At 43.3% G+C, this 15266-nt stretch overlaps 1 protein-coding gene across 1 annotated transcript in view; it reads right to left on the reverse strand.

The window, feature by feature from the left end:
- Positions 1-15266, reverse strand: part of LOC124556249 (rho GTPase-activating protein 100F) — a 280318-nt gene that overhangs the window by 128626 nt on the left and 136426 nt on the right. Inside the window, exon 22 of the mRNA XM_047130237.1 lies at positions 3050-3416. Within this exon, the coding sequence (XP_046986193.1) occupies positions 3050-3416 (367 nt within the window). The remainder of the gene's footprint in view (positions 1-3049; positions 3417-15266) is intronic.

Raw genomic sequence — 15266 nt, forward strand, 5'->3', positions numbered from 1 at the left:
TGTGCGGGACAGTAGCCCAGCTTCATGGAGACGGTTGCGAATGGTCCTCGCCGATACCCCAGGAGCAACAGTGTCTCTAATTTGCTGGGAAGTGGCGGTGCGGTCCCCTACGGCACTGCGTAGGATCCTACGGTCTTGGCGTGCATCCGTGCGTCGCTGCGGTCCGGTCCCAGGTCGACGGGCACGTGCACCTTCCGCCGACCACTGGCGACAACATCGATGTACTGTGGAGACCTCACGCCCCACGTGTTGAGCAATTCGGCGGTACGTCCACCCGGCCTCCCGCATGCCCACTATACGCCCTCGCTCAAAGTCCGTCAACTGCACATACGGTTCACGTCCACGCTGTCGCAGCATGCTACCAGTGTTGAAGACTGCGATGGAGCTCCGTATGCCACGGCAAACTGGCTGACACTGACGGCGGCGGTGCACAAATGCTGCGCAGCTAGCGCCATTCGACGGGCAACACCGCGGTTCCTGGTGTGTCCGCTGTGCCGTGCGTGTGATCATTGCTTGTACAGCCCTCTCGCAGTGTCCGGAGCAAGTATGGTGGGTCTGACACACCGGTGTCAATGTGTTCTTTTTTCCATTTCCAGGAGTGTATATATATATATATATATATATATATATGACATACATCAAAGCAATATATGACACAAGTTATGGCAGAGTTTATAATCATGGGCAGACCTGACAGAAGTATTAGCAAATAAGCGAATACCATCATAAACAGCAGGTGGGCTCTACTTAAGAACAGCTGATGCCACTATAAAGTAGTCAGATATTTGAAACAATAAAGGTGTAAATCTTACACATGATTTGCATGACATGACAAAGATTGAAATATGAGAATACACTCCTGGAAATTGAAATAAGAACACCGTGAATTCATTGTCCCAGGAAGGGGAAACTTTATTGACACATTCCTGGGGTCAGATACATCACATCATCACACTGACAGAACCACAGGTACATAGACACAGGCAACAGAGCATGCACAATGTCGGCACTAGTACAGTGTATATCCACCTTTCGCAGCAATGCAGGCTGCTATTCTCCCATGGAGACGATCGTAGAGATGCTGGATGTAGTCCTGTGGAACGGCTTGCCATGCCATTTCCACCTGGCGCCTCAGTTGGACCAGCGTTCGTGCTGGACGTGCAGACCGCGTGAGACGACGCTTCATCCAGTCCCAAACATGCTCAATGGGGGACAGATCCGGAGATCTTGCTGGCCAGGGTAGTTGACTTACACCTTCTAGAGCACGTTGGGTGGCACGGGATACATGCGGACGTGCATTGTCCTGTTGGAACAGCAAGTTCCCTTGCCGGTCTAGGAATGGTAGAACGATGGGTTCGATGACGGTTTGGATGTACCGTGCACTATTCAGTGTCCCCTCGACGATAACCAGTGGTGTACGGCCAGTGTAGGAGATCGCTCCCCACACCATGATGCCGGGTGTTGGCCCTGTGTGCCTCGGTCGTATGCAGTCCTGATTGTGGCGCTCACCTGCACAGTGCCAAAAATGCATACTACCATCATTGGCACCAAGGCAGAAGCGACTCTCATCGCTGAAGACGACACGTCTCCATTCGTCCCTCCATTCACGCCTGTCGCGACACCACTGGAGGCGGGCTGCACGATGTTGGGGCGTGAGCGGAAGACGGCCTAACGGTGAGCGGGACCGTAGCCCAGCTTCATGGAGACGGTTGCGAATGGTCCTCGCCGATACCCCAGGAGCAACAGTGTCCCTAATTTGCTGGGAAGTGGCGGTGCGGTCCCCTACGGCACTGCGTAGGATCCTACGGTCTTGGCGTGCATCCGTGCGTCGCTGCGGTCTGGTCCCAGGTCGACGGGCACGTGCACCTTCCGCCGACCACTGGCGACAACATCGATGTACTGTGGAGACCTCACGCCCCATGTGTTGAGCAATTCGGCGGTACGTCCACCCGGCCTCCCACATGCCCACTATATGCCCTCGCTCAAAGTCCGTCAACTGCACATACGGTTCACGTCCACGCTGTCGCGGCATGCTACCAGTGTTAAAGACTGCGATGGAGCTCCGTATGCGACGGCAAACTGCCTGACACTGACGGCGGCGGTGCACAAATGCTGCGCAGCTAGCGCCATTCGACGGCCAACACCGCGGTTCCTGGTGTGTCCGCTGTGCCGTGCGTGTGATCATTGCTTGTACAGCCCTCTCGCAGTGTCCGGAGCAAGTATGGTGGGTCTGACACACCGGTGTCAATGTGTTCTTTTTTCCATTTCCAGGAGTGTATTTTATAAACTCACGTCACGTTTGTAATGGTACTCATGCTTATGTTATTAAATAATATTAGGAAAGTAAATGAAGATCCACCCAAACAGCCACACATATTAACATGCCACTTTTTCAGGCTTTGTGTAAGCACACCAGCCCTGGATCGAATTTGCGCAGCAGATTAAGGATGAAGGCATATACTGGGCAGCCTCGATCAGGTTTTTAGATAGTTTCCAATGTGCAGCTAGGTGAATACTGGCTTCATAGCCATGCCCCTCCTAAGTTACATGATTTACAAAATTTTGGAAAACATTCCCATACTTTCATGTGGGGTAATACTAGATGCAGACAATTGGGATATACACTTTCTGACCCAGGCAGGGGGTGGCAACAGGAAGGGAAGCAGGGCACTCTATACCACTAACATGCCAAATAACAGACCAGCCCTGAGTAGATATGGGATAAAGACCAAAGAGAATGAAGAAGAAGGAGGAGGAGTAGGAGGAGGAGGAGGAGGAGGAGGAGGAAGAGAATAATTGTACAGGAAGAAAAGCAGCAAGGCATATTCCAGTTGAGTGGGGGGTGGTAAAGGTGGGGGGGGGGGGGGGGGGGGACATGTTCACTTGGTCTATTACAGGAAGCAAGAACTTGTCTTGAATGTCCCATTTGTATGGCTACTGATAATTCTAATGTATTATTTCAGAGCAGAAGACTAAATTACCAGACTGAAATACACATAGAAATTACCAGACTGAAATATACATTGTATAACATGTAACATATACTTACCAATGATATCTAGACCTCTTCTCTCTACTTCCTCCACACATCGCCGAATGATTATGGGAACTGATGAACTTGCTTGTGTGGCAATTGTCACGCTTGTAGCTACACCACCAGGCACACCACCTGTTAGATTTTCTCGGTTAACAACTGTCTCCAGATCTGCTCCAAACAGAGCTCCTGAAGTTGCTCCAGACAGAACTTTGCCTCCAGGACGGCCGAGTAAGTGCAGGCCAACAGGGCCACGCCGTTTAAAAGTCTGGTGAGGATCAGTATGCCTCAAGCGTAAGTACAGTGTACCACGAGGTTCTATTTTTAAGGCAAGCTGGTGGATTGGAGATTCTCGTAGGAGTGTTGCCAAGTGAACAGAGCCCTGAAACAAATGAAATTTTTCTGGGTAACATTCACTTACTTCTCTTCCTATTTTTGTTGCACTTAATCTTATCAGGTTCACAGTCATCAATCTGATCACAAATTATTATTATTATTATTATTATTATTATTGCTTACCATGAAGAACAGAAACATCAGTGGAACTGCTTTAAGAGATTAGTGACATATTTGTGTAAAGATAATGAGAGTTAAATATTCCTTCTTCACACCCCATCAGCCCAAAAACTTTTGAGGCAGAATTAATAAAAAATAAAGAAATGTTAATATGGTGGTTTTAATGCTTCAGGTGTTCTACATAGTCTCCCCACAGTTGAGTACAAAGCACAGAACATTCATATGACCAAGTGCAACTGCCTGAAAAGTCATTCTTTTGGATGTTTCTCAACTCACATATCTGAGTTGTTGAATGTTTGTTATGTCATCAAAGTATTGACCCTTCATGTGAATTTCTGCATTTTGATATTTTGTGGTAGGTTCAGATTGATAACACCAAGCCTCAGCCCGCATCTCGTGGTCGTGCGGTAGCGTTCTCGCTTCCCACGCCCGGGTTCCCGGGTTCGATTCCCGGCGGGGTCAGGGATTTTCTCTGCCTCGTGATGGCTGGGTGTTGTGTGCTGTCCTTAGGTTAGTTAGGTTTAAGTAGTTCTAAGTTCTAGGGGACTGATGACCATAGATGTTAAGTCCCATAGTGCTCAGAGCCATTTGAACCAAGCCTCATCACCTGTGATGATTTTTTCTAGAAAATAATTGTTTGCATTTTGCATTTCAGCCATGTTGTGGCTGGCACCCATGCATCACTGTTTTTTGTTTGGGAGTCAATGTGTGTGGATTAACTTTGCACGTACTCCAAAACATTCTGGAGAATGATTTAGAGATGTTACTCCATTGCAATTTGTGGCACAACAGCATTGACTCACTGTGGGCACACATTAACTACTTAACACTGCCTAGTCACAGATGACTGATCAATAGTACATCTTTTATGAAACTGAGAATGTTGGGCACCAGTTGTCAAATGTGTGATATATTTAACACACCATGTTTGGGCCTATGTTATCCCATTATCAAGAGCTTAAAGAATTTGTGCCATTAGGCAGCATCAAATGTAAAAATCCAGCAGCAAATATGCATTGTCAAACATAAAACTCTTCGATGAACATCTCACATTGGCACATCACACTCTCAAAAGGGCCAGTTGTGCCTAATGACGTAGACTCTTCAGGCACTTGATAAGGGGATAATGTAGTACTATAACATGTTGTGGTAAATATATCACACATTTGACAACTGGTGAGTGATATTCTCAGGACTGATTCATGAGACAGTTGTATCATTGCCTCACAAAAGGTAACCTGTTGTTCACAGTTGATTGTTCAAGCTGTCATCATAATTACTATGCTGACATTGCTTACAAACCAGGAAGAAAATCAGCCTCAGAATTTCTTTGGACGGATGGTGCATATTTTAACATTTATGGAAATTGGTGCAACCATAAATAATAACGGAAAGCAGTCACAACTTGAGGATGTGTAGAACAGCTCACCAGCAATAAGTGATTTAGATTTCAGAGAGGTAATGTACAGAACTATCACTTTTGTGATCAGAGAGTCAATTCTTACACCAAACTCAATAAAAGAAGAGTTATTTAACAAAGTTCAATGTGAAATCATGCACTAATATGCCTTGTCAATTTCAAAGGCCACAGTACCAACAAGTAGTGAGTTCAAATGACCAAGAACGACTGGTCTCTGGGAAATGTGTCTGTCACACAGTGAAATTTTGACATGTACCAGGCATTCAAATGTGGAGCTAGAGTAGAGAAAAGGCCACATTCTGCAGTGAGGAGCAACATCTGGTGACCACCTTTTATTCATGGCTATGATGGACCATACATGTACATCTAAAGTGTTACCTGAACCTGTCATGCAATGAAGGTTGTGTACATGTTACAAGCTTACACAATGCTAATTATCCAGCCTGCAATGTTGAGTGGGTTAATAGAAAAATGACAAGGTTGATGATGCCATTAAATTCAACATGTGAATTAGACTCCATAACAATGATCACTACAGCATGGTAGTTTTAGAATTCATTGTACTGCCCCTCCTTCAGGCAATTTCATGTGTCATGTTTCAGCAGGACAATGGCAAGCCATATATGATATTCTTCAAAGAATGAAAGTTAGTATTACTGCCCTGACCAATGCAAATGTCATCCATAGGACATGGCTGAGATATTGTTGATCAGCAGTATGTTTGTGACAGGCCTTTAACAACTGTAGACATTATTTCAAACACATATTAATTAAAACACATGCCACAAGACTCCCAAGGCTTGTATGGGGCATTTTGCAAAGTAATGGGTTCTCAGAATTGGAGGTCATTAATACTTCTGTAATCTTACTCATTTGTGTATTGTAACGTAGCACAACTAAGACAGAGCATTCACATCAGTCATAAGTATTCATTTAGGTTTCTAAATTTTTACAAACATTGTAGTATGTTATATACTCATCATGTAATACTGTATATTATAAACAATTGGACGGATTACTTTTTGCATAAGAATAGAAATATACACAAAATGTTTGCATGCCATAGGAATTGTAGATGGAAGTGAAACTCCTCCCACCCTCTCTCTCCCCTTCTCCCTCCCTCCCCGTTCCTCCCTCTGTCTCTATCACACACACTCACTAAAACACACACACACACACACACACACACACACACACACACACACACACACACGGCACACACAGTGTCTTAAGCTCAATTCCAGAAGGGCATTTCCCCTAAAAATACCATTTATTAATTCACACACCCCACAATAATATGATAAAATATTACCAACTGTTTTTGTATTATATCTGATTAAAGACATTTGACTGCACAGATCCCAAAAAGAAACAGGAAAGACATCAGCAATCAGTCACAGTTCAATCAATATTTTATTGCAAATCTAGATTTCAGTTACAGTATAGCTATCAATAGTGCATATGAAGTGAGTCATGTAGCCTCAATAGGCTTGTAAATGCACATGTTATTACACATTAGCATGTGCATAACTTAATTCAAAATGTGTAATAACTTGTGCATTTGTTACTCACTTCATATGCACTCATGAAATCTAGGTTTGCAATAGAGTACAGATCGAATTATGACTGATTGCTGACTTACTTCCTGTTTGAATTACATCACAGGTGGTATGCCCAATGGCTCCAGTGGAATCCAACTTGACCCCAACATTGTTTTGCTGGAACTAAAACTCTGATGACACTGAAGGAACAGTTCATAAGTCATTTACTTCATGATTAGCTGATAGACAGCAGGGACTCATGTAAGACAGCTTTATCACTACAATTAAGGATTTGATCCCTGACTGGGAATTGGCAGACCATAGGATTTGATGCTGGGCCCACTAATGTTCTTATCCTATACAAATGTCCTCTCATATTATATTGATAAAGCATAAATAATTTACTTTGATGATGAAGATGATGCAACTTTTGTAATCAAGTTCACAAGAGATTTGCACCAACACAAGGAGAAAGTACATGAAATTTGTTTTCTGTAAATTGACTAGGAGAAAATAATTCATACAGTTCTGCACAAGGCAGGAAGAAATTTCAACAGTAATAGTTAAACATGGGAGAACAGAAATATGTAACACTTAAGGGTCAAAATTTTTTGGATTTGCATACACTGATAATTTATTACGCACTTTAGTTAAGGGACATTTGCTCTGCTTGTGATTACTGGTTTTGGAAATTAAAATACAATACATTAATATGTATTTCATTGTCAATTAAATGGAAGAGATAATAATATTCTGGGGCAGTTGTACATTTAGGCATAAGGTGCTCATTGCCTAAAAAGTGCACTAAGTATAATGAGCCTTTTTTTATTTATTTATTTGCAGCATGCTCCAGTACAATATTTGTAATACTACATGTATGTCTTGAGTGTATGCATTCGTGTGTGTGCAGTGTAATGTAATGTTTGTGTAATACAATGATGATGTCGAGAGAAGGGAGAGTGTGAAACCTTGTGAACAGCATCAAGGGAACCGCCAAGCTTGACTGCCCCATCCAAAAGACATAAATTGACTAGGAGAAAATAATTCATACAGTTCTGTACAAGGCAGGAAGAAATTTCAACAGTAATAGTTAAACATGGGAGAACTTCATAAGACACTGCAGAGAGGTTTGGTATTTAAACCAGGATATTGGTGCAAGGCCTGTTGATCAGGAACTTTATGCCACCACGTCTCTTCCACTTGCCAGAAAAATACTGGCAGTGAAAATTTTTACTACCTGGATTCGAACCAGCTTACCCCTGGCTGAGTGCCACCACAGAAATATGTGTTAGTGACCTTGGCCACAGAGATGGGCTCAAAATGAGTACTGTTTATTTTGAAACTTCGTGTGAGCAACTAGGCATGCTGACAACAGCTTCACACTAATTTACTCTCATGTTAAACTTGTTATTAACAACCATTTAAATTTTCAAACAACAAAAAACAGAAAGATCAAAATGCATCAACAGAAACAACTGATAGTGGATTAAATGTAATAAAGGAACCATCACACACAGCACCACAAAAAAACTGTGAAATACATCAAAGTATGGCTTTGATAGGTCGTATTGACCGTGATTTTGGACTCTGATGGCTCTGCCAAGCCTCCATGTTAGTTTTTAGTTCTGTTCTGTATCACAAGCTGTGTACACGTGTATGACTTACTGCGAAATATATCTCTATATGGAATTTAATGGGGATAGTTATTGCATTCAACCGATAATCGTATCCCGTTCCCATACTGGTGACCCCAAAGTTTCTACGTCTTCCGCGACTTCCGTGCCGGGTGTTGTAAATCAACAGGTTATGTGCACGACGCCATGGCTACCTCACCCAGTGCTTTTTTCGAAGATTTGGAAGCACAACAATGATCGCTGGATGTCTTCATTCCTTTGCCAATGACTGATGCTACATTAATTCTCAGTGATTCGTGATCTCCAGCCACATTAACTTCAAACTTTGTCACTCTACAATGATTGAGTGCTACGCCACTAACACAAACAATGGACTCTGTTTTCGTGTTGCTGGAGTGTGCTCGCAAACATGTAAAGTGTGAAGAGAATAATATTCACAACTGTGTACCTACTGATCGATCGTATAATGCTCAAAGTGATCTACATTCACACACATACTTTGACTCTCAACAGACCGCAACAACAGCTACTGTCGTGCCATGTGCAGCACTACCATTATTGCAAAATGCACCCGGCCACTATCAACCATGAGCAGTTACGGTTTCGCCTCATTGGCAAACTAATCAAGAACATTTTAGTGCGCACAATTCTCCATGCTCACTTAAGAAGAACTTAAACTTTGGTCATATGAGTTACCATCCCCCCCCCCCCCCCCCCCCCTTCCTCGCACATTCGCAGGGGACCCTGGTTTTGGTCGCTCAGCTGCTTGCCTCTCCCACAGCACCACCTGTGTCTGCTGCGCTGACCTTCCGCGATATGTCCGGGGTGGGTCAATTTAATTCAGTACCTGTAATCTCCGGCCCAGTTTACAGGACCCCTGCACGTATTGCACAACCACTCATTCCATGGTACCAACTGTGACAGCCGTGTTGTGTTTTCGCGACACGTCAAGGACAACACAACCCACCGTTGCTACGGATGTGCTTGCCAGTAACACGCCTCCACATATTGTGCCGGTCTGCTGTATAGCCTCTCCTACCATGGACCAGCTGGATTTCCAAGGGACACCGAAGCCGCCTTCATCCCCTCCCCCTGGTCATCTGCCGAAGCTGCCTCCTTTATATGAGGACAACCATGTATCATGGTTAGCACTTGTTGAGCATCTTTTCGAGTTGCATTATGTGTCTGATGACAATTCTAAATTCCTGTGTCTCATCACCCTCATCCATGATCACTCAGACTTAATTTGTGATCTACTCCTCTCACCACCGTCTCCACCAAAGTAGGAGTTCATGAAGAAAACGATCATGGACTGACTCGCCTGCTCAACACAAGAATTAATTATCAAGATCTTGTACGAGAAACGCCTGGCGGGCCAAACTCCATCACAACTCTGGCACCATGAGTGAGCATACAATGCAGGATGTCACTCTGGGCGGTATGGTCTGCCAAATTGCCTACCAACCTACAGATTCACCTGCTACAGCACTCCTTTGAGTCAATAGGCTCTCATCTTCACATCGCAGACCAGCTGTATGCATTGCTATGACAACACCAACCATCTCACCACTCACCACTGGTCAGCACAACTCCTCCTGTTTACTGGCCGGCTGCTGGCAGAGGCAGAGCTCGCTCCCCATCCATGCTTTCTACACCACCTGGCAGTATCTGCTCACTCTCTCCACCGTCCAAACATTACAGGATCACCCATGCACCATATGTGCCAGTATAAACGCCAGAACAAATCGACAAGGACAAGCCTCCTCCCCTGCCGCAGTCACCAGCAGCACCACATCCGGCTCATCCATACTGCTGGTACCACACGATTTCAGCGATAATGCTAAGAAGTGCTGGTTACCTTGCCAGCACCCAAGCCGACCACAGGACTTAAAAGATGCCGAGTAAAAGTGATTTCAGGTGTGCCGCAGGGGAGTGTCGTAGGACCGTTGCTATCACAACTCTGGCACCATGAGTGAGCATACAATGCAGGATGTCACTCTGGGCGGTATGGTCTGCCAAATTGCCTACCAACCTACAGATTCACCTGCTACAGCACTCCTTTGAGTCAATAGGCTCTCATCTTCACATCGCAGACCAGCTGTATGCATTGCTATGACAACACCAACCATCTCACCACTCACCACTGGTCAGCACAACTCCTCCTGTTTACTGGCCGGCTGCTGGCAGAGGCAGAGCTCGCTCCCCATCCACGCTTTCTACACCACCTGGCAGTATCTGCTCGCTCTCTCCACCGTCCGAACATTACAGGATCACCCATGCACCATATGTGCCAGTATAAACGCCAGAACAAATCGACGAGGACAAGCCTCCTCCCCTGCCGCAGTCACCAGCAGCACCACATCCGGCTCATCCATACTGCTGGTACCACACGATTTCAGCGATAATGCTAAGAAGTGCTGGTTACCTTGCCAGCACCCAAGCCGACCACAGGACTTAAAAGATGCCGAGTAAAAGTGATTTCAGGTGTGCCGCAGGGGAGTGTCGTAGGACCGTTGCTATTCACAATATATATAAATGACCTTGTGGATAACATCGGAAGTACACTGAGGCTTTTTGCGGATGATGCTGTAGTATATCGAGAGGTTGTAACAATGGAAAATTGTACTGAAAGGCAGGAGGATCTGGAACAAATTGACGCACGGTGCAGGGAATGGCAATTGAATCTGAATGTAGACAAGTGTAATGTGCTGCGAATACATAGAAAGAAAGATCCTTTATCATTTAGCTACAATATAGGAGGTCAGCAACTGGAAGCAGTTAATTCCATAAATTATCTGGGCGTAGGCATTAGGAGTGATTTAAAATGGAATGACCATATTAAATTAATCGTCAGTAAAGCAGGTGCCAGACTGAGATTCATTGGAAGAATCCTATGGAAATGCAATCCGAAAACAAAGGAAGTAGGTTATAGTACACTTGTTCGCCCACTGCTTGAATACTGCTCAGCAGTGTGGGATCCGTACCAGATAGGGTTGATAGAAGAGATAGAGAAGATCCAACGGAGAGCAGCGCGCTTCGTTACAGGATCATTTAGTAATCGCGAAAGCTTTACGGACATGGCAGATAAACTCCAGGAGAGACGCTCAGTAGCTCGGTACGGGCTTTTGTTGAAGTTTCGAGAACATACCTTAACTGAGGAGTCAAGCAGTACATTGCTCCCTCCTACGTATATCTTGCGAAGAGACCACGAGGATAAGATCAGAGAGATTAGAACCCACACAGAGGCATAACGACAATCTTTCTTTCCACGAACAATACGAGACTGGAACAGAAGGGAGAACCGATAGAGGTACTCAAAGTACCCTCCGCCACACACCGTCAGGTGGCTTGCGGAGTATGGATGTAGATGTAGATGTAGAGTCCTGGAGGGAACCTCACAGGCATCCCCATACATTGCACTCTCTCCACTTGTCCACCCAGCCGAGCGGTCGTTTATAAGTGAATGACATTTCATCACGGCTTGTTTTCCTAGTCAACACTGGTGCTGATGCTGACATGTCTATCATACCTACTTTGATGCTGTGGAGCATGAAAATCCTTTGCCTCATCCTATGGTGCTGTTTTCTCCAACCCATGATTCGTCGTCGCCATTCGCAGGTTTTCCAGGCACGTCACCATCCACCCCACGTGCAGGTTTCACCGTCACTTCAACATCTGCGGAGACTCGCTCTCCCACATTCAACCTGTGCTGCAACATGCCACCACACCGCTTGGATGACATGTTGATCATCACCTTCGATGACCGTGTGCTCAGGCTCCTAACAGACACCACGGCCTTGCCATCCAACGGGCAGTTAAATGTCAGTGTGGTGCATAGCCTGTCCCTCCCTGTGAGTGCAACCCGTCAGAAATCCGCACATTCATCTCATGGGGCAGACGCGCCTGCACCACACCACAGGCCATTCCACATGCCTGCTCTCGGGCCAGTTGACGCATCGTCCGCCCCCGCTGGTTGACCGACTACGAGGTGAACCTGCCACCACTCACTCCACCTCTGCACTCTGCCTTGACCGAGATAGAAATCCCGGTTGTGTGCCTGCCGACTCGCATGACTACTACCGATGCCGACGCCCACATGACCTCTGCTCAAGCCTCACCAGTGGTACTCTGTACTGCAGGGGCAGAGGTGGGATGGGGGGTGGGGGGGTGGGGGGGGGAGGCGTTGTGCAGTGTTGATAGGTCGTATCAACCATGATTAACACTATCTTTGGACTCAGAGTGCTTTGCCGAGCCTCCATGTTACTTTTTAGTTCTGTTCTGTGTCACAAGCTGTGTACACATATATGACTTACTGTGAAATATATCTCAATGTGGAATTTAATGGGGATAGTTATTGCATTCAACCGATAATCGTATCCCGTTCCCATAAAAGCATACAACCAACAATTTCAAAAGTTCAACAAGCAGAAGGGAAACCCACATGGACTTGGAACAGAGCACAAGCAGTTCGCCACTATTTAGCAAAAGATTTTTTATTCCACAGCCAACAAAAGAGAAGAAGGGCAAGATAAATAGTAATGAATACAGCATCATCACATATCAAGCTATAACTACAACATATATTCATCAACCCAGGACTCATAAAGAGAACAAAAACATTAAAATCTTGTACCAAAATACTCAGTACTTAGGCAACAAAAACCTTGAAGTGGAAGTGGGCCTGAGTGAAACACAACCAGATATATAATGCATCAGTATGCATGCACTAAATGAAGCAGAACTTAGCAGCCTAATAATAAGAGACTATGATTTGATTAATTATTTCTGTAGATCAAAACAAAGGCACAGGTGTTGGTATATACAAGAAGAAAATTGGAAGTCTACAAGAAACTAAATACTGTAAATATGTAAACCTTCCAGCTTGCATTGAAAAAGATTTTGAAATTACTGGTGTAACAAGTGAAGAGCTCACAGGAGACTGTAACATAGATATAGGTAAAGAATCAAAACCAAAACAAAAACTGAAAGAGACATTATTACAGTGTGACATGAAAACGATAATAGATGTACCTACAAGTGTAATTGATGGTAGTCAGACCATCATTAGCAACATAATCACAAATACTGAAAATAGTAAATGTGAAGCAAAAGTTCTACAGACACCAATCTCTGACCATCATGGGTTAATAATTCACATCCACGTAAATAGGAGCTCAAAAACAGAAGAAATACAAGATAAGAAAGAAGTCAAGATTATCAATGTACAAAACATAAACATTTTCAAAACAACACCGAGGAAAAAAGAATGGACCAAATCAATGCAAGCACAAGGTACAAATGATAAATATGATGCATTTCTTAACACACTAATGCATCACTCTCATGGTCTTCCACGAAGCAGCCTATCAGAAAAAGCAGGATCACAGTACGAAATGGATTACAAAAGAAATAATTGAATTCACGACTAGAGCGACGGAACTCAGACAAGCATGGAATATGGAGAAATATAAACAATATCAGAAGAAGTATAGGCAATTAATAAGAGAAGGAAAAGCCATTTCAGTAAACAGAGTCATAGCAAATTCAAATCAAAAAAGTAAAACAACATGGGATATAATCAACAGTGAAAGAGATAGCCAAAAAAGTGAAAAAAATAGCAATTTTATTAAGTCGATGAGAATGGATGACAACATAGTTATAGATGGAAAAAATTGCTAATATACTAAACAGCAACTTTATAGATGCCGTACAAAATTTAAAAGGGGAGACAAATCATCAATGGTCAAAGCAGGCTACAAACTTGGCCAACCATCCCACTCAGTGTTCCTGGAACCAGTCACAAAAACAGAACTCATAAAAATAATCCAGAAATTAAAACCCAAAATGTCTGCAGGAGATGATGAACTATCAAATTATTTCATAAAACATGTGAATGAAAAAATAAGCAAATCTCTTTTGGATATTGCAAATTACTGATTTAGAGGAGCATTCCCAGAAAAATTAAAAGAAAGCAAAGTAGTACCAATATTTAAGAAAGGAGACAAAAATGATCCAAATAACTACAGACCAGTGTCTTTAACCTCTGGTTTCTCAAAAATACTAGAGATGCTCATGCATAGCAGATTGACCACATTCCTGGAGAAACACAGTATTCTGATTCCAGCACAACATGGTTTCCAAAAAGAGAAATCTACAGAAACTGCCATATCAAGCCTAACAGAATCCATTATAGATGCGTTAGACAAAAGAAACTCTGTATCTGCTATGTTTCTGGATTTGTCTAAAGTGTTTGACACAATCACCCCACTACACTTATTGAAAAAAAAATTGAAAGCTATGGTATTTGTGGACATGCAGCTAAGGGGTAAAATCATACATCAGCAACAGAAAGCAGTATGTGGAAACAGAAACTGGATGCAGATCTGAAATCAGAAATATTAAGTATGGAGTGCCTCAAAGTTCTGTACTTGGTCCACTTCTGTTCAACCTATTTGTATACAATATTGATGTCAGCGAGAAATATAAAAAAATATTATATGCAGATGACTAATGAATGTAGAAAAAAAAATGAAAGCACTGGAAAGAAGTGCGTTTATGTTGATAAATAACACAGCACAGTGGCTTATACAAAAGACTTAATTTGAAATATAAAAAAAACAATGTTCATTATGTTCACAAATAGAGAAAAGGAAGAACACACAGATATATTCATAGCTGAAACAAGACTGGAAGAAGTTACCACTATTACATTTTTGCGGATTACAGTTGACAATAAACTCCAGTGAAGTCAACATATAGACCATGTTTGCTGTAAATTAAGCACTGCAATATTTGTTATGAAACAGCTTGTACTTCAGGCCAACAAGGAGCTTCCACGTACAGTGTACCATACTCTATTTGAGCCATGCCTATAATATGGAATTACTGTTTGGGGATTGGGAAAACTCCAGCAGCAACACTACAAAAAGAATATTTACAATGGGGGAAAAAAAAACTGTTAGGACCATCTCGCACAATAAAAAAAGAGACTCATGCAGAACTGTTTGCCATAGTCTAAAAATACTGACATTTCCATATCTATAGTTTTACAAAACAATAATATCACTAATAAAAGGAAATGCAGTACTAGAAAGAAATGCAGATGTTCATACATATGAAAC

This window comes from Schistocerca americana, chromosome X, assembly GCF_021461395.2.
Source record: "Schistocerca americana isolate TAMUIC-IGC-003095 chromosome X, iqSchAmer2.1, whole genome shotgun sequence".
NCBI classification, from domain to species: domain Eukaryota; kingdom Metazoa; phylum Arthropoda; class Insecta; order Orthoptera; family Acrididae; genus Schistocerca; species Schistocerca americana.